Source organism: Microtus ochrogaster, chromosome 5 (assembly GCF_000317375.1).
Source record: "Microtus ochrogaster isolate Prairie Vole_2 chromosome 5, MicOch1.0, whole genome shotgun sequence".
Lineage (NCBI taxonomy): Eukaryota > Metazoa > Chordata > Mammalia > Rodentia > Cricetidae > Microtus > Microtus ochrogaster.
The window spans coordinates 36,880,338-36,902,092 of NC_022012.1; the positions used below are offsets into that span (position 1 = coordinate 36,880,338).

Sequence of the window (21,755 nt, forward strand, 5' to 3'; positions counted from 1 at the left end):
TGAAAGACTTAACTAATCAAATGATCTAGGCATTTTGACTCTAGAAGGGATGTAAAAACAAAATTATACAGCAGACTGATAGGGAACTTTATAATAAAAAAAATCAATCATTAACACCTTAAACAGCCACTTACCTCCTGGTGTGACAGGACAAGAGCATCCAGTACTACCCATGAATTGCTTCCACTAAACAATAACTACTAAACCTTAATCTGACCGAGACTCTAGCTCTAACTAGAAGTATTCAGGAAACAAAGAGAGAGGAACAAGTTATAAAATACCATGAAAAGACAGTCAGAAAGTGGACTATTTAACTGATATATGACCCAATTTATTCCAAACAAAATATATCAAGAAAAAGAAGGGAAGGGAAGGGAAGGGAGAGAAAAGAAAGAAGGTGATGAATTACATATCACCCAAAGGCTATAAAGACCTTGCTGGGATCTTGATTCAAATCAACAAACTAGAACTGGGGTTGTATTAATGAGGGACTCAAGCATCACAGTCCTGGGTTTGATACCCAGCATCACAAAACAAACCAAATAAACAAAATACAAACAGATCCTTCTAAGACAATTAGGGTAATCCAAACTATATGTGAGAAAGTGTTAATTCATAAGGTTTGACAGTACTGAAGTCCTGTTTTAGAGTATCACACCTCTTAAAGTCACATTAACGAAACAGTCTGAGATGTGAGGATCCAGAGTCACAGACAGCAATTTTGAGTTGAGACTGGATTATAAGAGTGTGATGGGGCTCATTTTACTTTCTCTCTACTTTTAAATACATCTGACAACTTTTTATCTTTCCTAAAGGTTTATGATTAAAATACCTGCAAATAAGAAAATCATATAGCAAGATCATCTAGACCCAGAGTCCACCCATTTCAATGAACTTCTATACAGTTAAGCATTATGAAGAACTTTTCAAAATAAATTTTTTTTAAAAAAAATTAAAACAGGAAATTAGAAAGATGGCGCAGAGGTTAAGAGGGCTGGCTGTTCTTCCAGAGGACCTGAGTTCAATTTCCGGCAGCCACATGGTGGCCCACTACCATCTTTAATGAGATCTGGTGCCCTCCTCTGGTAGGCAGGCATACATGATGCAGGCAGAACTGTATTCATAATAAATAAATAAATCTTAAAAAAAAAAAAGAAAGAAAACAGAAACAGATACTCTGAATTGCAGATGGCACGTAAGTCACGTCGGAGGAAACTGATTTGTGACATTCTTTTAAGCCTTCACCAAACTGAGCAATAGTGGGATTTTTAAAATCACAAGCACTAGCAGGAGAATATTTTATAAAACTGAGAAGAGGGTTGGGGAGACGACTCGGTGAGTGAAGTGCTTGCTTCATACCTATTCCACCAGCCCAGCAGCCATGCAAAAGCTGAGCAAAGATGACTGTAACCCTGGTTCTAGGATGCAAGACAGACAGATCCTAGGAGCTCACTGGCTTGCCAGGCGAACCAGCTGATAAGATCCAGGTTCAGTGAAAGACTGGTCTCAAAAAATAAGATGGATGGCAATATGAGAAAGACCTGATTTCTGACTTTTTTGCACCCAAATGTGGAAATTCATAAGCTGCTTTTAGTCTAAGACGTGTCAGTTTAAATTAAACAAATTTGTGGGAATTATACAAGTTTGCTATGTGTTCAGCAGGTAACTGAATTATGTTATTTCTCAGGGTTTTTACAATATTTATTTGTTTGTTTCTAGTTTCTTTATATAATGGAAGTACTACTTAAGGTATTCTGAGAATAAAAAGAGTATCTCAAATCATTCGTATAATCTCTGGCACAGAGTAGGCATTCACTAAATGGTATCTGTTAACCATTTAACACACATCTTTTGAATTCCTATTAAGCCAGTCTCCTTTTCTTACAGATATCCTCCCCATCCCATTTCCATCTTGATGTGGGAGTGTCATATATCAATCTGTTGATTTCATTGGTTAAGCAATAAAGAAACTGCTTGGCCCTGATAGGTTAAAACATAGGTGGGAGGAGTAAACAGAACAGAATGCTGGGAGGAAGAGGAAGTTAGCTCAGAGAGACGCCATGCTCCCCTCTCCCAGGCACACGCGATGAAGCTCAGACCCAGGATGGACGTAGGCTAGAATCTTCCCGGTAAGCGTACCTCGGTGCTACACATTATTAGAAATGGGCTAGTCCAGGTGCAAGAGTTAGCCAAGAAGAGGCTAGATATAATGGGCCAAGCAGTGTTTAAAAGAATACAGTTTGTGTGTTGTTATTTCAGGGCATAAGCTAGCCAGGCGGCTGGGGTGCCCGGGACGCAGCCCCACTGCTTTCTATTACAACACCATCTCTTTTCCACAATTTGTTTCCTACACTGACATTTATGATATTGCTTCTTGGCTATGTATACATGATAAAGCCTAAATACTTTAGTGAAACATTTTACTATTTGTCCTGGCTAGAGTCATCTGAGAGAAAGAAACATCGATGGAGAAAATGCCTCCCTAAGATCAGGCAGCAGGCGAGTCTACAGGGTATTTTCTTAACTAGTGATTGATAGGAAAGGGCCCAGGCCATTGTGGGTGGTGCCATTCCTGGGCTGGTATATAAGAGACCTGAGCAAGCAACGAGCAAGCCAGTAAAAAATACCCCACCCCTTCTATGGCCTCTGCATCAGCTCTTGCTTCCAGGTTCTGGCCTTTGAGTTCCTGGACTGACTTCCTTCAGTAATGAATGGTGATATGAAGTGTAAGCCAAATAAATTCTTTCTTCCCCAACTTGCCTTTTGATCACAATGTTTCAACACAACAATAGCAATCCTAACTAGGACACTATTTATTCTAATTCTTACCAATTACATGTCAGAATTAATTTGTTGTAATGCCTAATCCTACACTCATCAATTAACTCCATTTTATAAAGCTGTATTTGAAAAGCACAGATTATGACTGTAACATTTCCTTAAATACAAAATAAAATTCCAATTTCTCATCCATGCCACCTGCTCTGAATGCCCACACGGTGGTTAACAGCAGATAACCATACAGAGGACAGAGGAACAGTACGGCATCACAAACCAGAGTGCAGATAGACCTAAGCCGCACTGCTAGGACAAGCAGAGGCAGCCCTCACACCTGCCTCCAATCTGTCTCATTTCATCTCTAGCCTTTCACTCACAGTCCTGATATTTTGGGTTATTCTAACTTTTACTCTCTTAAAAAAAAAGTTTGTTCTCATGAATCACTACCTCTGTGTATATTTTTAAGGATCAGCCTTGTGTGTGGTGGAAGCAAATCATTCACTACATGGCTTCCCTTTGGCCTCAGATTTTTCTTTTGTAAAGTGACAGTAGCAATATTTCATAAAGATGTTTTCAGAATTTAACTAATATAAAAATATTAATATTCACCATCATTGTAGTATAATACTTGATAAATATTAGCTATAATTTTTCTTGAAGAATCAAACTTTTAAAAACCTTATCATATTTTTTTTAAAAAAACTAATTTATTTTTATTTTACATTCATTGGTGTTTTTGCCTGCATAAGTATATGTCTATGTGAGAGTGTCAGAATCCCTGGGAATGAAGTTACAAACAGCTGTGAGCTGTGAGTACTGGGAATTGAACTCAGCTCTTAGGAAGAGCAGCTTAACTATTGAGCCATCTTTCCAGTCCCCATTGTCATCTTTCAAAAAGAAAAAACAAAAAGAAAAAAAGTTCTCAAATTTTCCTTGCCTGAGAAACCGAATCAGTAAGTCAAGCCTCAAAGGAAGCCTAGGTAATAGCTTAGACCACAGCTCTCAGTTCCTCATCTTTAGCAATGCAGAAACATTACACTGTTCGCCAGTACTCGTATGTACACAAGTCATAAGTTGCAGCACCTCTTCTACACACAGAGCACCCTAATGTGCTGTGCTTGTCTTAAAAACAGTCACAACTCACTGACTTGATTCCATTGCCCACAGACACAAAACACTACCCTTAGACAATGACCTCATCGTCCTTAGAGGAGATGATCAATTTCTACACATATCAGCATATACTATATAAAAAATCATGTTGCATAAGCAATGCTAATAGCCTTTTTCTTTTCTTTTTTGTTTTGGAGACAGTGTCTTACAATGAAGCCCTGGAAGGTCTGAAATTCTCCATGCAGACCAAACTAGCCTTGAACTCACAGAGATCCTCCTGTTTCTGCCTTCCAAATGCTAGGATTAAAGTTTATGTGCTACCATGCTTGCCTGATTTAGCTTTTAATAGTCATGAAATTATGGCTCTATATCATATTCAATCTAACATGTTTTTTATAAACAAATACCTGTATTCATCTGGTAATCTCTGTGTGAATCAGGATGAAGCTGTCGTAAACCCAGGCTAGTAGCTGGAGTCTAACAGGATAAAGGCCTCTTCTCTTTGTCATGGCAAAGTGCCTCATGATTCAAGACTGAGTCATTCTGACCACAATTGGAATATTAACATGCTCTTAAAGATACCAACAGTTGGCCTCTCATTTGAGCAAAAAAGCACAGGCATTAGCTTCTCAATCCACAAGCAGCCTGCTGGGAAATTCCATCTCTACAAGAACACTTGGCAGTGAATGCCTGAGGGAAAAGTGACCTCTGGAATTAAAAGCTCACATTTAACAATGTTCAGAACTTTGCCCATCAAATTGCTATATAAAAACCCTTACTATAAAAGATAACATTTTGAATGCACATAACTTAAGAAAGGGACTGTGAGGAGAATGCAAGAAAATACAGACTTAAAGATCAATGCTTACATCTGCATTGTCACTACAAGAAAATACAGACTTAAAGATCAATGCTTACATCTGCATTGTCACTACTAGGCCGAGAAGCATCTCCACTGTTCCCATCAGTCCTGCACGGGCCATCTCCAGGATCTGCTTCTGCCTCGCTGACTGTTAGAGCATCACCTAATGGCCTAGAGGGTGCAATTACAGTGCCATCCTAAAAGAGATTAAAGAATTACACATAGACACAATCAAAGAAGAGAATCAGTAACAATACCTACTACACGGATGCAGCTGAAGGCTGGCTACTAATGGGACCAAAAATACTTAAGGTAAAAATACATAAAATAAAAAACAAGTAATTATGAGTTTTAGAAACCTAAAATGAACAACCATAAAGATAGAGAAAGCAATATTTTAACATAGAATAAAAAATTCCAACAGCAAATAGCAGCATAAACATATGTACAATAGCATTAACTAAACTAAACTAATTTTTAGATTATCTGCCCATTAGTAAAGATTATTACACTACTTCTATTCAAATGCCTTCCACTGCTTCAGAATTTCATCAAATGTCTAATACTTGAATACACACTATTAAGGTAAATTACTGAAACTACATCTTTCTGTTCTTATTGAATAAATACATTACTTCTGTTCAATAATAAAGGGTTAATAAACAAAGGGTTCCTAATATAGCTCAGTGGTATAGCTTGACTAATATTCATGAGGCAACAAGTTCAATCCCCAGTATTACCAAATACGTATGTATGAGCATATGCATAGATATGTATGCATGCACACACAACACACATACAGATACCAATACTAGAGCATAATAATCAAAATGAAAAAAATATGTAATAAAAAGAACACTAACCAGGAGACCTGACATACCATGTCACCTTAACTATGTCATTTAACCAGTTTAAGCCCTAGTTTTTCCAACAACAACTTAGTATTTTACTTTAAAACTAGCAAAAATAAATTATCTCAAAGAATTCTTGTCAGTTCTGTGAAGATATGACTTGTATCAACTCAAAAACAGTAACAACTCATCAGCTTTTACATATTTTAAGTAATTCTACAGGCATCTTCCTTTGAGATGAAGTACACAAAGCCCTGTGCCTCTCAAATAAGAATGTTATAGGACGTCCAGCTCACATTAACCACAGGTCCATTACCTCCATAACTTACACCTTTACAGCAAGTTCTACTAAAACCTACTTTAAAATTACAATAAAGATTAGGGATAGTAAGACCATAAATATGAAACTGGGAAAGGCGGGACATGCCTGTGACTCTAGCGCTCAGGAGGCTAAGGCTGTAGGATTGCTGTAAATTCAAGGCCAGCCTGGGCTACACAGCCAAGTGCAAGGCTAGTCAGGACAATACAGTAAGACCCTGCATCCATAAAGAAAAACAAAGAATATAAACATGGCTAGTTATGGTAAGAGCACATCAGTAATCCCAGCATTTGGAAGGATAAGGCAGGAAGGACTATAAAAGTTACATCCTGCCTATAAAAAACACTACAAAGCAGTGGTGGTTCATGCCTTTAATCCCAACACTCACGAGGCAGAGGCAGGAGGATCTCTGTGAGTTTGAGGCCAGCCTGATCTATAGAGCTAGTTCTAAGACAGCCACGGCTACACAAAGAAACCCTGTCTCGAATAACCAAACAGACTGGATGGATGGATGGATGGATGGATGGATGGATGGATGGATGGATGGATGGATGGCTGGCTGGCTGGCTGGACAGATGGATCTAACATCCCTACGTAAAAACCTATCAGTTTTCATTGTGACAAGGTAAACTACAGAAATGCAACTATTTTCAACTACATTTTTGTTTTGTCACATCAAAGCAAAAGTACTCAACCCTTTCTTAAAATTACAATGGAATAAAAGCAAGTAAACAATCACAAGTCCACATTTATTTTTGCTAATCATTGGGTCCATAACATCCTACATAGAACATCCTGTTATTCTAAGCTGGAAAAATCACTTTAAAAGGCAATTATGAAATTCTCTGACACATTCCCAGAAAAAAAAAATTCCTATAAACACTGGGCAGAATTTCCAGTAATGCCACTACCTGAGCAGAGCCTGTGGCTTTGGACAGCTGCTCCTGCAGCTGAGAAATGTGCTTCTTGGTCTCCTGGATCTCCTTGAGCAATCTTGGGGTACCTGTTCGGTTGTATTCTTCCTGCAGTAACTGAAAATTATAAAGGTATTTTAGAAATTAATTACTTAAGTCATGAAAATAGAGAAGGCCACTGCTAGCATAGCAGTTGGTGGGACCAGTACAATCTTTTTGACTGAAAATGGAAAACAGCAATTCTACAAACACTCAGTTTCCTTGGCCTGAAAAGAATATATTCTAACTCCGTACCTGCAGCCGCTCCTGTTCTTTCTGTAACATTTTCCTCAGAATCTCTACTTTCTGGTTATGAACCACATTGTTTTCCTCCTATAAAAGGACAAGAATACAATACAAGGGAAATGAGGCTAAAATTGAAGGACAAGAAAGATGGTGTTCTGTGTCAGCTACAACCCTCAGTGTTCTTTAGGATTTTCTTACTCCTGGCACTTATGAATGAAGATGGCTCATTTCATTAAGAGACACAGTAGAGACACAGTTCTACCTTTTCATTTTGCCTTTACTAGACTATGTTCAAGAGAATATTAAATGTGGGTATTGGCTGGAGAACTGGATTTACAGAAGTACAAATCTGTTATTGCTACTTCTATCAAGTGAGGCATTACTATCAATCCCCAGGACTGGTTCTAGTTTCTAGTCTAGCTTGCCCAAACTCTGAGACAACTCCCAATTCATTGTTCCTTGTTTTACAAATTCCTGTGTCTCCTGATAATCCTACTATAATCACATCACTCTCCCATTCACAACAGTGTTGAATGGATTCGCACTGCTTACTCAGTAACTTGTGAACTTGCTCAGCAACTGCAAATGCATAGGTGACCTCCTTTTGATAAGCCATCTCCCACCACGCACCTCCTTAACCGGCACAAGCTAAACAAAAGTCTTGCTTTTCTGACAGTATTTTCCTGGCTCTCCAGCTCGGTTTATTCTGTGTCCTCCACTTCCTCTCCATGGTCACCACTGTTAGCCATTACAAAAGGCTAAATTCAAACACATTTATTCTATGAAGACCTTTATCACAACTGGATACCCTTTGTCCTCACAAAAACTAGCATTTTTCTCTTATGCCTACATTCTGTCTCTTTTGGTTACTTAGAGTCTTAACCACAGTCAGTAAAGATTTATTAAACATCTCCAATATGTCAAGCAGTATTTCAGGCATTAGGGACACAATAGTAAACAAAATAAACAAACTTCTATCTTTATAAAGCATACACTGTAAGATATCTAAAGTGTTTGAATATAACCTAAAAAATATAATCATATATTTGTGAATAATACATTGTTTTGTACATGGCAGATGTCTAATTTAGATGTTCAACTAAATCTGCTATAACAACAACTACTCCAAATAATTATGTAGCTTCTATGTTAAGCAGGTATTTCTTAGATTCTTGACTGGAAGCTTGCTAATCAATTTAATGCATCAAAATTCTTCATATAACAGCAAAGGCATCTTTATCTAATTGAGCATGTACTGAGATGATGTTCTAGTCTTACCCCCATGAGCACAGGACTAGTAATTCTCTCCATATTCCCAGATGCTCCAGGGGAATGAGGGGATGCCATAATGGGAGACATATGTCCAATGACTGAGGGTTCTACTTCAGAATCAGCAAGCGGAATCTGGGGCGACCCAGGTGGGCGTCCCTGGACAGTGAGAGCTACATAGGAACCAGCTGGAGGTGGGGAGGTGGGAGAAAAAGAAGAAAAGGAAAAATAACATGTTGAGAATCTTTTTAAAACTTTTTTCATTCTTTTTTTCTTTAACTGGGGTAGTGGGGATTGTACCAAGGGAATGTATGCTAATCATCAGCTTAGATTTACCCCTAAGCTAAATCTGTACCCTTTCAAAATACTTTTTATCTCGAGAGAGCCTCACTGAGTTGCCAAGACTAACCTTGAACTCATTCTGCAGCAAGGCAGCCTTTGAACTTGTCGAGCTCTTGCCTCAGCCTCCTATACGCTGGCATCACAACTGTGCACCACAATGCCCAACAAGTATACCTTGCAAGGCTTTCAGCCTTATGCTCTCTGTGAAAGTCATTCGTTCCATCTTACTAGCCCATATGCTTACCTCGCTTCAGCTCTTTCTCGCCTTCTTTAACTGGTTCAAGGAAATCAGAATTCAATCACTCTGATAATGTTTGGAATGCACATTAAAAGTAGGCCACAAGATGGCTCATTAGTATAAGTGTGGTTCCCAGGGTTACTTAAATGAAGCAAACAGCCAGGACACAGTCTTTAAAAGAGATCTGCAGAGTGCTTGCCTACCATGCATTATCCTTGGGTTCCAACCCTGCCAGTGTATAAACTAGTTATGAGGTTTATGCTTATATATTGTCACTAGGAAGGTAAAGACAATAGTATCAGAATTTCAAGGTCAGTCTTGGCTATACAGTGGGCTCAAGGCCAGCCTAGGCTACATAAGACTCTGTCCAAATCTCCACTCCCATCCACATTCCCCAAAAAAGGCCTTAAAAAAAAATCCAGTTTTTAAAAAGAACTCAGATAGCTGACTAAGCTGGACATGGTACACACACATGTAATTCCATCTCTGAAGAAGCTGAGGCAGGAAGGCTCAAGTTCAAATGCCAGCCTAGGCTATCTAGCAAGTACTAGTCAAGCCTTACCTATACAGTATAACTCAGTTCACTGAATTTATTCCAAAAAACATGTCTACTCAGTAATAACAATTAAGTAATTCTGGTTGGCCATAAATAACTAGTGCACTTACTATGAAATTATCTGACATAATCATACATTCCTTTTCTATTACATGCCATTTATTTTCAGCTTTCTCTTTGAACTTTTATTTTTCCTTAAAAACATGACAAACCCCCAATACCCAAGCCAGATCAGAACAAAGAAAACAGGGTTGTTAGGATTGCGAGATTTGTGTCTTCTTTCTCTACTGCTGCTGCAACAGTCATGATGTCATTGGTGCAAAGAATGAATCTGGGGTTTCCGGTGTACAGCATGTCATTCAGACCACTCAGTTCCAATAACCCAAGTCCCACCCCATCACATCCACTTATAAGCAAAACTCACAAAACCACTGAACCGTCTCTTGAACCTGTAAATACAGAGAAACTGCAGCCCAAGTGCTGGAGCTTGGCCTGCCTCCCTATCAGCTCAGAGAAACACCAACCACTTAGACTCCACATTACATGAGTGCTGCCAGTTGCTAATGGAAGTAGGTGAAGGCAGGACATAACTTTGCACTTCACCAAAAGATTTTCTTGAATGGCCCAATAATTTACTGATCTGAGGTAAGGTACTACATAATTTCTAAAGTTCTTCAGGGCATTCTATCTGATTCTCAACCTCCTTGCTGTCAGGTGATTCATATATGCCTTTCAAATACATGTATTGGAACAGGAAGTTGACACACATAATTACTAGCTGGGTAGTGGTAGTACACACCTTTAATCACAGCATTCAGGAGGCAGAGGCAGGTAGAACTCTGTGAAACTGGTCTACAGAGTAAGTTCCAGGATAGTCAAGGCTACACAGTAAAACCTTGTCTCGAAAACTCAGAAGAAAAAAAAATTACTAGTAAGTTTTTACTTAGACCTTCCAATGTGTGTATATGGGGAAGGGAGTAAAAACCACCAGTCATGAAGCTAAATCTAGTTTACAGACTGTTTTGTCAAATGAAGCTTTATTAGAACCTATGCTACAACAAGTTCCAGTAGTCACTATGTAGTTCACAAAGCCTAAAATATTTGCTATTTGGCCAGTGCCAGAAAAATGCTTGGTGACCCTTTAAAGAGTTTGAGAAAACAATTAAAAAGAAATAACATTCACCTACATCTGATTAGTTTCACCACCTCCAGATGGTTTGAATGAGTCACCAGAGTCCCATTCACCTGTGAGAAAATGAAAAGGTATGCGTCAGACAGATCTGACTAAAACAATAGCTATATAGTGACTTTAGGAATTACTGTGGACTAATTATAATAAACATTTGATCCAAATTAATTTTTAACACTATATATTCAGCAACAAAATGAACTTGAAACAAAACAAGACCTTCATTTAAAGGTGGTGGTACATCCAACCTGTGGCCACCTGGCTACATGCATCTTAGGATAGTTAGGAAGGCAAGCCAATACATTTACAGATGACAATATCATATTGCAATGTAAAAGGGGTGAACATCCATAATTTAAACAAAGTTTCAACTTAGTCAAAATGGTAAATACAAAATATACTTGAAAAAAGATTTACAAATTCTTCACAATAGGACTAGAGAGAGATGGCTTGGAGTTTAAGAAAACTATATCGCTCTTCCAGAGGACCCAGGTTCAATTCCTAGCACCCACATGGTAGCCCACAATTATCTGTAACTCCAATTCCAGGGAATACATCCAACGCCCTCTTCAGATCTCCATGGGCATCAGGCTCCAGTGTGGTGTACAGCATACAGGAGGGCAAAATATCCATGTATTTTTTTAAAAAAAAATTTTAAGTTAAAAAAAGCGAACAACAACAAAACCTTCACAGATTTGTTGACATACTCCAAGTCAAAAAGATGTCTTTAGGGCTGGGGATGTAGCTCAGTTGGCAGAGTGTTTGCTTAACATGCATGAAATCCTGGGTCCTATTCCCAAGACTATATAAACAGGGCACTGGTGGTACATGACTGTTATTCTAGCACAGGGGAGGAAGAGACAGAGAATCACCTACAATAGCATTAGGCCAGCCTAACCTATACAACAAGAATCTATCAACAAAAATTTTATTTGCTTTTAATTAGTAACAGTTGAATGATTTTTCAAAATTATAATAAAAAAATGAAAAGTACAAATTATGTAACACTCAATTTACTTTTTTCCAAATACAATGTAATCTTTATAAAGAAACTTAATTTTCAGACAAATTGGGTATAAAAATGCTATCCAAGGTCTCCATTAAATGACACAGTGTCAGACACTTACAGTCCTAGTTTTGGGGAGATGGGACAAGCCCTGAACCTTGCTGGATAGGCCGCCTAGTCTAATAGGCAAGCTCCAGACCAATGAATGAGCCTGTCTAAAAATCAGGTTAACAGCACCTGAGTAACACCACTAGAAGTTGTCCTCTGGCTTCTACACACACATGTATGTGTACATGTACATACATGCATGTACAACATATACACGATACACACACAATACAACAGTATGCTCATCATGTCTCCCGGAGGTGTTGCTGCTAACCACAACATTAACATCTGAGATAAACTTGCAAACATGGGATGCTCCGCTTTTCTTCTACCATACCATCATCTCTCAGCACTGATACTGGAACCTTCTTAAACCAGTCTTCCAACTGTTGTTATTCTTTGAGAGGACTTACTATCACATAGCTATGAACTCCCGATCCTTCTGCCTCGTCCCAAGCACTGGAATTGCAGTGTTAGGGCCAGGCCACTTTAATCTAGCCTTTCTTAAAACCATGGGTCTTCTGCTCTATCCTCAGTTCATGCACTTAGGCTGTGGGTTACTTACAAGTTTTCAGTGTGTAACAAATCTCATGGAGTCCATCTGTACACAAATTTCCTTCGATATATCTAGAAATAACTGGCTGATCAAAGGTTGTACATTTAAAAATTTTAATACATATTTACAAATTTCTACCAAACAGATTTTACCTAACTGATAATGAAACCTATGAAAGAAGCCATTCTACTGTATCTATTATATGCCAAGTGTGAGTCATTAATCATTAAACAATGACAATGAAATACATTTTTCATATCATTTTAATTTCTCTTTCACTTATCAATTCTACTGACCATATTTCATGAAAATGCCATTTACCTCAATTACTCTGAAGAATTGTCTGATAAAATTATTTGCTAATTTTTCTATCAGAATTATTATTTTATTAGTAATTTATTCATTTAATTTTTTTATTTTTATTTTTTTGAGATAGGGCCTGTAGTCTAAGAACCTGCTAGGTAGATCAGGCTGGCCTTAAATTTGTAAATATCCTCCTGCCTCTGTTTTCCCAGAGTTTGGATTACAGATGTGCCCCACCAAGTAAGTTTATTTTTTGTTATTAAAAGGTACTCTTGGGCAGGGAAAACAGCACAGTAGGTAAGATGCTTGCTGCACAGATTTGGAACCCTAGGCTCCATGAAAAATCTTAGTGTGGCTTCCCAGACCTCTGTGCCACGCAGAAGAAAAGGTTTGGGGAGAAGGACAAAAAGTAGAAACAGAAGGATTTCTGGGAATTCATCACTGCAAGCCAGCAGAGAGATGGGGGCACAACGGGCAACAAGTTCAGTGAGAGACTCTGTTAGGGAATAAGGCAGGCATTGCTAGAGGAGGACTCCTCTGGTCTTCACACATGTGCATATACATATACCTGCAACATGTGGACCTACATGCATATACCATGCGCACACACAAGTGCTCTTGTTCAGCAGGTAAAATGCTTGGCTAGCAGGCTTCAGCTACTCATCTCCTGCATTTTTACTTTTTTTGGTCTGGAGCTGGAGATCAAAGCCAGGTCTGGAGTATGCAAGGACTCTATACCAGCCCTCTTTAAAAAGCTCATCTGCAACAACCATCAATTTGCAACAAACAACACACCAGCACAATCCTCTTTGTATGAGTACATCTTGCTAACAGATTAATTTGGACAGAACTGAGTTTTAAAAGGTGAACTTCCTACTCAAGAACAAATACGATTCTGTATATACAAGCCTTTTATCATGCCTTTAAGTAAACAGTGATGTTAACTTTAAAACAAATGAAAGAGAGCTGGTTTTATAAAAATCTACTCCAAAGCCACAGAGAAACCCTGTCTCGAAAAACCAAAAAAAAAAAAAAAAAAAATCTAGATAGAAAAAGAAACAGAGACGATGTATGTTATGCAATCATATCATGAGTTCCACAGTAGACGTCACTTTACCTTGATGATTCGGTCACCTGTTTGTACTCCAGCCCGCATGGCTGCTCCATCTGTGGAAGAAATGAATTGTTTAACATGCCATTCACTGATAAGCTTTCTTGAAAGAGAAGTAATGTAACAACAATTAAAATATGGGCTGTAAAGTACAGCAGACTTGGGTTCAAATCCTCCTCCTACCACCCAGTGCTGTGTGAATGAAACTTGTTTTATGATTTTTTTTACTTGAAAACTCAATATTATCTATAAAGTGTTGTCACCTTTAATACAATATAATCTACCTGAAATCACAGCACCCAAAACAAAACAATCCAATGTACTATAATAACAAAAGATATGACTACCATTTGGAAGAAACATCCATATGTCTTTATTTCTATTAAAGTATTACTTGAATGCTACAAAGAAATCAAGTTGTAGAAATACCTGTTAAGTGATGACATGTAAAACATCATGACCAAGAAATCGTGTGGTTTCTATAGCTACAGAAGAACTGTTTTCTTTCTATAAAGTCACTTGAGGCAAATCAATTCTATAACCCCAAAGACAAATACAGCACAAAGGTCCACATCCTGCAGTCTGTGTAAGTCTACTCTGAGCAAGAGACATCATTTAAGCTTTGTTATGCTACCCTGTTTGCTTTCCAAGTGACAAAACTGGTTTTTGTTTATGAGACAGAATCTCACTATGCAGCCTGGGCTAGCCTGGAACTCACTATATCTATCAGGCTATCTGAGTAATCAGAGATCCCCCTGCCTCTGCTTTCTGAGTGCAAAGATTAAAGGCAATGTACAATCATGCCGCGAAACAAAACTATTTTTTTTAAATGTCTTGCCTTCTTTGACAGATTGTACGAAGACTGGATTGTCTCCACTGACTGTCAGCCCAAATCCATTGTCGTCTTTCTGGATGATCACACAACGTTGAACAAGGCCTGCAGAACAACCACACAGTAAAGGAAGGAGGAAGAAAAAAAAAAGAATGAAAGACAATGATTATGTATTAGTGATGAACTATTCTCTACCTGGAGAAATAAAGGGTAACTCATAAAGCGCCTATGAACACTAATCCCATAAAACAAATGTAAAAACATTACAAAGAACAATGGGTACCAGTGACAATGGAGAACGATGTGGACTATTAAGGACAAGGTACAACAAACTGAAACGGATGGATTTTTAGAGATGGGACAATTAAAAGGAAAGGCAATTCACAGCTATGCTATTAATATATAATAAAAATTCTTCCCCCTGGCTCTGTGCTTAAAGAGCAAGGTACTAACCCCCTCCCTCCCCCCCCCAAAAAAAAACAAAAACAAAAACCCCAAATAGGGCTTGTTGGTTAGGAATATCATACGGAAAATTTCGGAGAAATCCAATCTTAATCTCATAAAAATATACTGAAGAAAAGACTGTACAAAGACAGGAGGTGTGTGCGGAATACCTGCAGCTATTTTCCAAGGGGCTACGGGAAGGGGAAGAACAAGAGGAAAGCACACACGGAAGTACCTGTGAACTCAGCTATTTCATCTCCAGCACATACTTAGCTAGTTCCTTCTATCTAAATAAGAAACCAACACCAAGGCAAGATAAGAGAAATAGGAACCCTGCAGACTGGATAGAGGGCTCATGGTTAAGAGCACTTGCTGCTCTGCCCAGAACTATTGTCAGGAGGCTCACAAAGGCCTGTAACCCCAGTTCCAGGGGACCTAATACCTTCTTCTCACCTTCATGGGGTACCCACACATATACTCACACAGACATATGCACATATATACAAAAGAAAAGAAAAAATATTTTTAAAAGAGAGAAAATGGAACTCAACCAAAAAGAGAATAATGAAGACCCTTAACTCTAGGGTAGCCTGAGACTTAATGTATGCTTTCAGCTTCACAGACACAGAGCAATTCATCCAAAGCCAAAGTATATGACATATAAAACAGCACAAAAATGATGATCAGAAAACCAAAGCTTCTAATAAAGAGTTTACAAATAATCTTTAGTAAGTCTAACTAATGTATAAAAGATATGTGAACGATTGTATAATAATGACATAATCTTGTCATTTATACTTTCTGATGAGTCTGACTATGTAAGACACTAAACAGACCAAACCAAAAAGTGGAAAGAAAGCAAATCTCCACACAGAAGGCATGAACCTGAGCATGCACCTCACACAAATCTACTGTTAAACCCCAAGGGCTGAGGACTTGTGGCATTGCTCTTCCTGCATAAATCCTTGAGCTTAAATCAGAAAGGGATGGGGTCATCACAATAATGGGCCAAAGGCCTAAATATAAGACCAAAACTTTAGCACTGGCCTGGTGGTGCACACCTTTTATCTAGCCTCTCTCTGGAAGTAGAAGCAGGAAAATCTAGTGAGTTTCAAGACCAGCCTGGTTGGGCTACATAGTAAATTCCAAGTGTTCTAAAAAAAAAAAAAAAACAAACTTAAAAAAAAAACCTAAACTAAAAATACTTAGAAGACACGAAATTCAAGACCTTAGGACAGTGGTTCACAACCTTCCTAATGATTCAACCCTTTCATACAGTTCTTCATGTTGTGGTGACCCCCAACTACAAAATTATTTCATTGCTACTTCACAATTGTAACTGTGCTACTGCTACGAATCGTAATGTAAACATCTGATATGCAGAATATCTGATATACAACCCCACATGTTGAGAACTGCTGCCTTAGGAGGTAAGCACAAATTTCATTAGACACAAAATGTATCATCAAAGAAAAAAACTTATAACAAAGCTGTAGCAATGAAAAGGTAAGCCATACACAATGGAGTATAAAATCTAGTAAAAGTCAGGTAGTGGTGGTGCATGCCTTTAATCCCAGCACTGGCAGCAGAACCAAGCTGATCTCTGAATTCATGGATAGCCAAGAATACACAGAGAAACTCCACAGAAAGAGAGAGAGAAAGAGAAAGACAAAGAGGGGGGGGGGAATCAAAATAATAAATAAAATAAAATAAAAATAAAATCTAGAAAAACTCTGTGCTCTGTGTCCAGCTTATGCTTTAAAAGCAACTCCAGGGGCTGCAGAGCTGGCTCAGCAGTCTAGAGCCCTGGCTACTCTTGCAGAGGACCCGGGTTCAATTCCCAGTACTCAAATGGCAGCTCACAACATCCTGTAATCCCAGTTGCAGAGGATCAATAACCTTCTTCTGGCCTCCAAGGGCACCAGGAATATATGTGGTACATACACGTACCATAGGCAAAGAATTCATTCACATAATATAAAAATATATCTTAAAAAAATAAATGTCTTCTTTAAAAATCTAATTCAATAATGAAAGCAATATTAAAAGGAATAAAGTATGTAAATGAGAATAAGAAAGACACACTGATAGTTAAAAGGCACATGCAAGGTACTGCAACACTGAGGAAAGTCTGAGTTCAAACCAGAGTAGAACTACTATGCACCAATCAGAAGGCCAACAATGGAAAGACTGAGCACACCAAGTGCAGCAAAGATGCAGGTGACTGGAATTCTCTTAACATTGTCAGTGGAAGTATATAAACTCTTGGAACAACAATTTGGGAACTTCCTATAAACACATCAAGTAACATTTACATATGAAAACAATTCAAATGTCCATACAGACAAGAGTTATGACATAGTCATACAATGGAGAAGAGGGGGGAATGTTTTCATGCATATAGCAAACATGGATGAATAACAGAAGCATCATGCTAACTACATGAGCCCACACCATACAAGGAGTAAGAAAGGCTAAGCTACAGCAGCAGGAAGCAGAAGAGCAATCACCAGGGATGAATGCAGCTGCAGAGGAACAGGGAACTTTCTGAGCGATGCACATCATCTATGCTTCAATTAGTATAAAGGCTACACGAGGATATTCAGTTGCCAAACTGCTCCAAGCCACACTGTCAAAAGAGTACAGTCTTATTTTTTGTAATAATACCTCAATAAAATCAGCTTCCAGGCCAGGCGGTGGTGGCGCACGCCTTTAATCCCAGCACTTGGGAGGCAGAGGCAGGCGGATCTCTGTGAGTTCGAGACCAGCCTGGTCTACAAGAGCTAGTTCCAGGACAGGCTCCAAAAACCACAGAGAAACCCTGTCTCGAAAAAAAAAAAAACCAAAAACAAAAAAATAAAATAAAATCAGCTTCCAACATTAAGAAATATTATAATCTCTCAATTCTATTAATTATTCAATTGTAAACAGCATTTGTTTTTCACAAACACACCATCTATACAAAACATTAAATTGTAATGAGGGCAGAATAAAAATAATCCATCAGAGGCCAATCTTTTTTTTTTAAATGTCTATGGGTTTTGCCTGCATGTATGTGTGTCTGTGGACCACAAGCACTCCCCGTCTACAAAGTCCAGAAGAACTGGAGGTGGAGGCAGTCACTGAACTGACATTAGAGCTGGGTTGCTTAGAAGAGCAGAGGTTCTCTTAACTACTGAACCATCTCTCCAGCCCCAAAATTAAACCTTTTAAGATTTGATATGGTATGGCAATATAAGAAGATAAACAAGTTCAGGACCAGTCTGGGATATACAGCAAGACCTTAATTTTTGCTCCCCCCACCACCCAAAAAGAAAAAGTGAGCTATGGAGGCCCCTTTAATTGCAGGAAGCTGAGGCAGAAGACTCTTGAGTTGTGAGGGAAAAGATGGATTTGAACTCTTTCACATGCTCTGCACTGTTTCTTTCTGCATCAGAGAAGGATGGATGTGAATACATGAAGTTGAAAGCATTCTCTGTGTTCTTTCTGTTTCTATTGTGTGGAACAGTTTGAGAAGTATTGATTAGTATTAGTTGTTCTTTGAAAGCATTCTCTGCAAATCTCTAGTAAACAAGATCAAAGAGTAAGGGCATAGCAGGGCTGGAGGTATGATTCAGTGTGTTAAGAGCATTTACTGTTCTTCTAAAAGACCAAGTTTAGTTCCCAGCACCCACACCAAGAAGTGGAGCTGGGGTTACAGGAAACTCAAGGGTCTGGCCTATGTAGACCCCTTGTACGTACCACAAGTTGGCACACACATAATTAAAAACAAAAATATTATTTTTAAAAAAGAGTAGGGGTTAGAGAGATGGCTCAGAGGATAAGAGCACTTGTTGCTTTTGCCAGAGAACTTGGGTTTGGTCCCTAGCACCCACATGGTGGTTCACAACCATACTTAATTCCAGTTCAATGGGATCCAATGATCTCTTATGACCCCTGATGGCCATGAGGCATACACGTGGTACACATGCAGGAAAAATACATACATAAAATAATCCAAATAAAAATTAAAAAGGAATAAGCAGCATTTTGTAGAAATTTTCTAAACCCCATGCTTGCTTTTTGTAAATATAAATATCTGTTGCCTCAACATTATTCAAAATTTCAAAACTGGCATTGTGACTTTAAAAATAAAATTCAGCTGCTTCCCTGTTTTTGCATACTGTCTTATAAGAGCTGAAAACCATGGTATAAAAGGCGTCTTCTCTGTGTGGCACAGGCATGTGTGCTTACACATGTGTGCACATGTGGGAAGCTCAGAACACAATGTCAGGTTACATTATTCTTTAAGACAGAGTTTTTCACTGAACCCAGAACTCACCATTCAGTAAGACTAGCTGGCCTGCAAGGCCCAAGGATCTAACTGTCTCTGTCGCCTCAGCTTTACAAGTACACTAATACACTCATACCATTAATACAAATGATCCTCAAAAGGAGTAACCCCTTTACATCTTTGTCTAAGTGTTTACTGTTGTTTTAAGACATGGTCTCAAGATACACCATGTAGCCAAGGCTAGTCTTGAACACCTGATCCTCCTGCCTCTACCACCAGGTGCTGGGATTTCAGGTGTGGGCTACCATGCTCCAACTACCTTTTGTTTAAACAAGGCAATTAGTTGTCAATAATGAAAAGAGAAGAAAATTGTCAAAGAGCAGGGCTTCTTATTATAGGCAGTTTTAGAAAATGAGACAACAGGAAGTCCCCAAGAAACAAATGCCTTAAAAGCCTTCTCTAAACACCGCGACCAAAAAGTTTTTCCTGGTATCCTGGTAAAAGACAAGAGTCTATAAACTTCCACTATACCCTCTGTTTATTCCTAAAATTCATTACTGCTTCACATAGACATGTATTTGTTTTTATTCTATTACTGTTACATGTCCCAAGGGTAGAGATGTTCTACCTGCTTCAGAACCTGGTGTACAGTCTACTTGGTAAAAAAGGAAATTCTTTTTTTTTAATATTTATTTATTTATTATGTATACAATATTCTGTCTGTGTGTATGCCTGCAAGCCAGAAGAGGGCACCAGACCTCATTACAGATGGTTGTGAGCCACCATGTGGATGCTGGGAATTGAACTCAGGATCTTTGGAAGAGCAGGCAGTGCTCTTAACGGCTGAGCCATCTCTCCAGCCCCCAAGGAAATTCTTTAAAAATTGATTAAGTAATTAATTCCAAAAAACATAAGAGTCTCTAGATGGAGAGAAGCTCAGAAGGGAAGATAAACAGCCATGGGAAAACAAAAGTGCCTACTGGGCACAGTGAACTTTATAAACATGATTAGGTCCCTAGCAGACTGCTAAAGTCTGGTATGTCAGGATCCCATAGAAAGTGTCTACTGTGCACAGTCAACTTTATACACATGCGTAGAGCCCCAGCAGACTGCTAAGGGCTGGTATGTCAGGATGCTGTAGAAAGGCAAAGTCCACTTCCTCCCTTTTAAGTGGCTTCTGCCTAACATACTTCCTTTTTAAATTTTTGTTTGGGTTTTAGAGTTGTTTGCTTTTGGTTTTGTGTTGTTGCTGTTTTTATTGTTTGTTTGTTTTGTTCTTTAAGATGAGACCTCACTATGCAGCACAAATAGTCTTCCACTTAAAATTCTTCAGTGCTGGAATCATAGGCCTGTGTCCCCTACACCTGGCTCTTCCATTCTACACCTAAAGAAGATTAGATGATAGATAGATAGATAGATAGATAGATAGATAGATAGATAGATAGATAGATAGATAGATAGATAGATAGATAGATAAGAAAGAGGCAGAAGAAGAGCAGCCCACACATCCCACTTCTTTCTCTTCTGCCATTTCTTTCATATTACTCACTTTGGTGATTCTGTGTACCTTTGCAGATGAGGATTTAGCTCAGTGGAAGGCCATGTCCTTAGCAGGCATGAAGCCCTGGGTAAGATACCCTGCACTCTACCCACCTAAATCTCTAACTGCTAATCTGAGATGCTGGTGTTTTTTAATATGTAAGAAAAAGGCCACTGCAAAATGCAAGTAAGTCTTTCCCATACAGCCAATTCAGAAGCAGCTGAATCCAAATTACCAGTACTATTCTGTCCAATCCTATGTGTTATCTGCACACAATTAGATTTGTGGCAATAACAAACTGAACCTCTGATCTCCATATTCAATACCCTGGCTTGTAAAAGTGTGTATGTATGTGTGTGCAAACATACACATACGCAAAAAACACACACTAATTTTTTAATGTACTATGAGGATGAGGAGATGGCTTAGAGGTAAAGATTGCTTGTTCAGTCATGACGAGCAGAGCTTGAATCCCAGCATCCCTATCACAACCACATGTAACTATAGTTTCAAGAAGTCCAATTCCCTCTTCTGGCCTCTGTGTGTACATACACAGACAGAAACAAAATAAGTTCAAATCTTTAAAAAAGTATAAAAATTTTAGTCTGGGGGCTGGAGAGCTGGCTCAGAGGGTAAGAGCAGGCAATGAGTTCAATTCCCAGCAACCACATGGTGGCTCACAACCATCTGTAATGGGGTCTGGTGCCCTCTTCTGGCCTTCAGGCATATACACAGACCGAATATTGTATACATAATAAATAAATAAATATTTAAAAAAAATTTAGTCTGAATTTATTTTCCACAAAGGAAATTTAAATAACACTCAACCGGTTTTTTTTGTTTGTTTGTTTTTTGTTTTTTTTTTT

General features: G+C 38.5%; 1 protein-coding gene across 2 annotated transcripts in view; it reads right to left on the minus strand.

Annotated features, from left to right (window-relative positions):
* Positions 1-21,755, minus strand: part of Arhgef12 (Rho guanine nucleotide exchange factor 12) — a 131,549-nt gene that overhangs the window by 45,728 nt on the left and 64,066 nt on the right. For both annotated transcript variants that reach the window (XM_005347148.3, XM_005347146.3), the window contains 7 exons: positions 14,639-14,737; positions 13,807-13,856; positions 10,715-10,772; positions 8,401-8,579; positions 7,132-7,209; positions 6,835-6,954; positions 4,810-4,950 (listed from right to left, as the gene is read on the minus strand). In XM_005347148.3, coding sequence (XP_005347205.1) covers positions 4,810-4,950; positions 6,835-6,954; positions 7,132-7,209; positions 8,401-8,579; positions 10,715-10,772; positions 13,807-13,856; positions 14,639-14,737 — 725 coding nt within the window. The remainder of the gene's footprint in view (positions 1-4,809; positions 4,951-6,834; positions 6,955-7,131; positions 7,210-8,400; positions 8,580-10,714; positions 10,773-13,806; positions 13,857-14,638; positions 14,738-21,755) is intronic.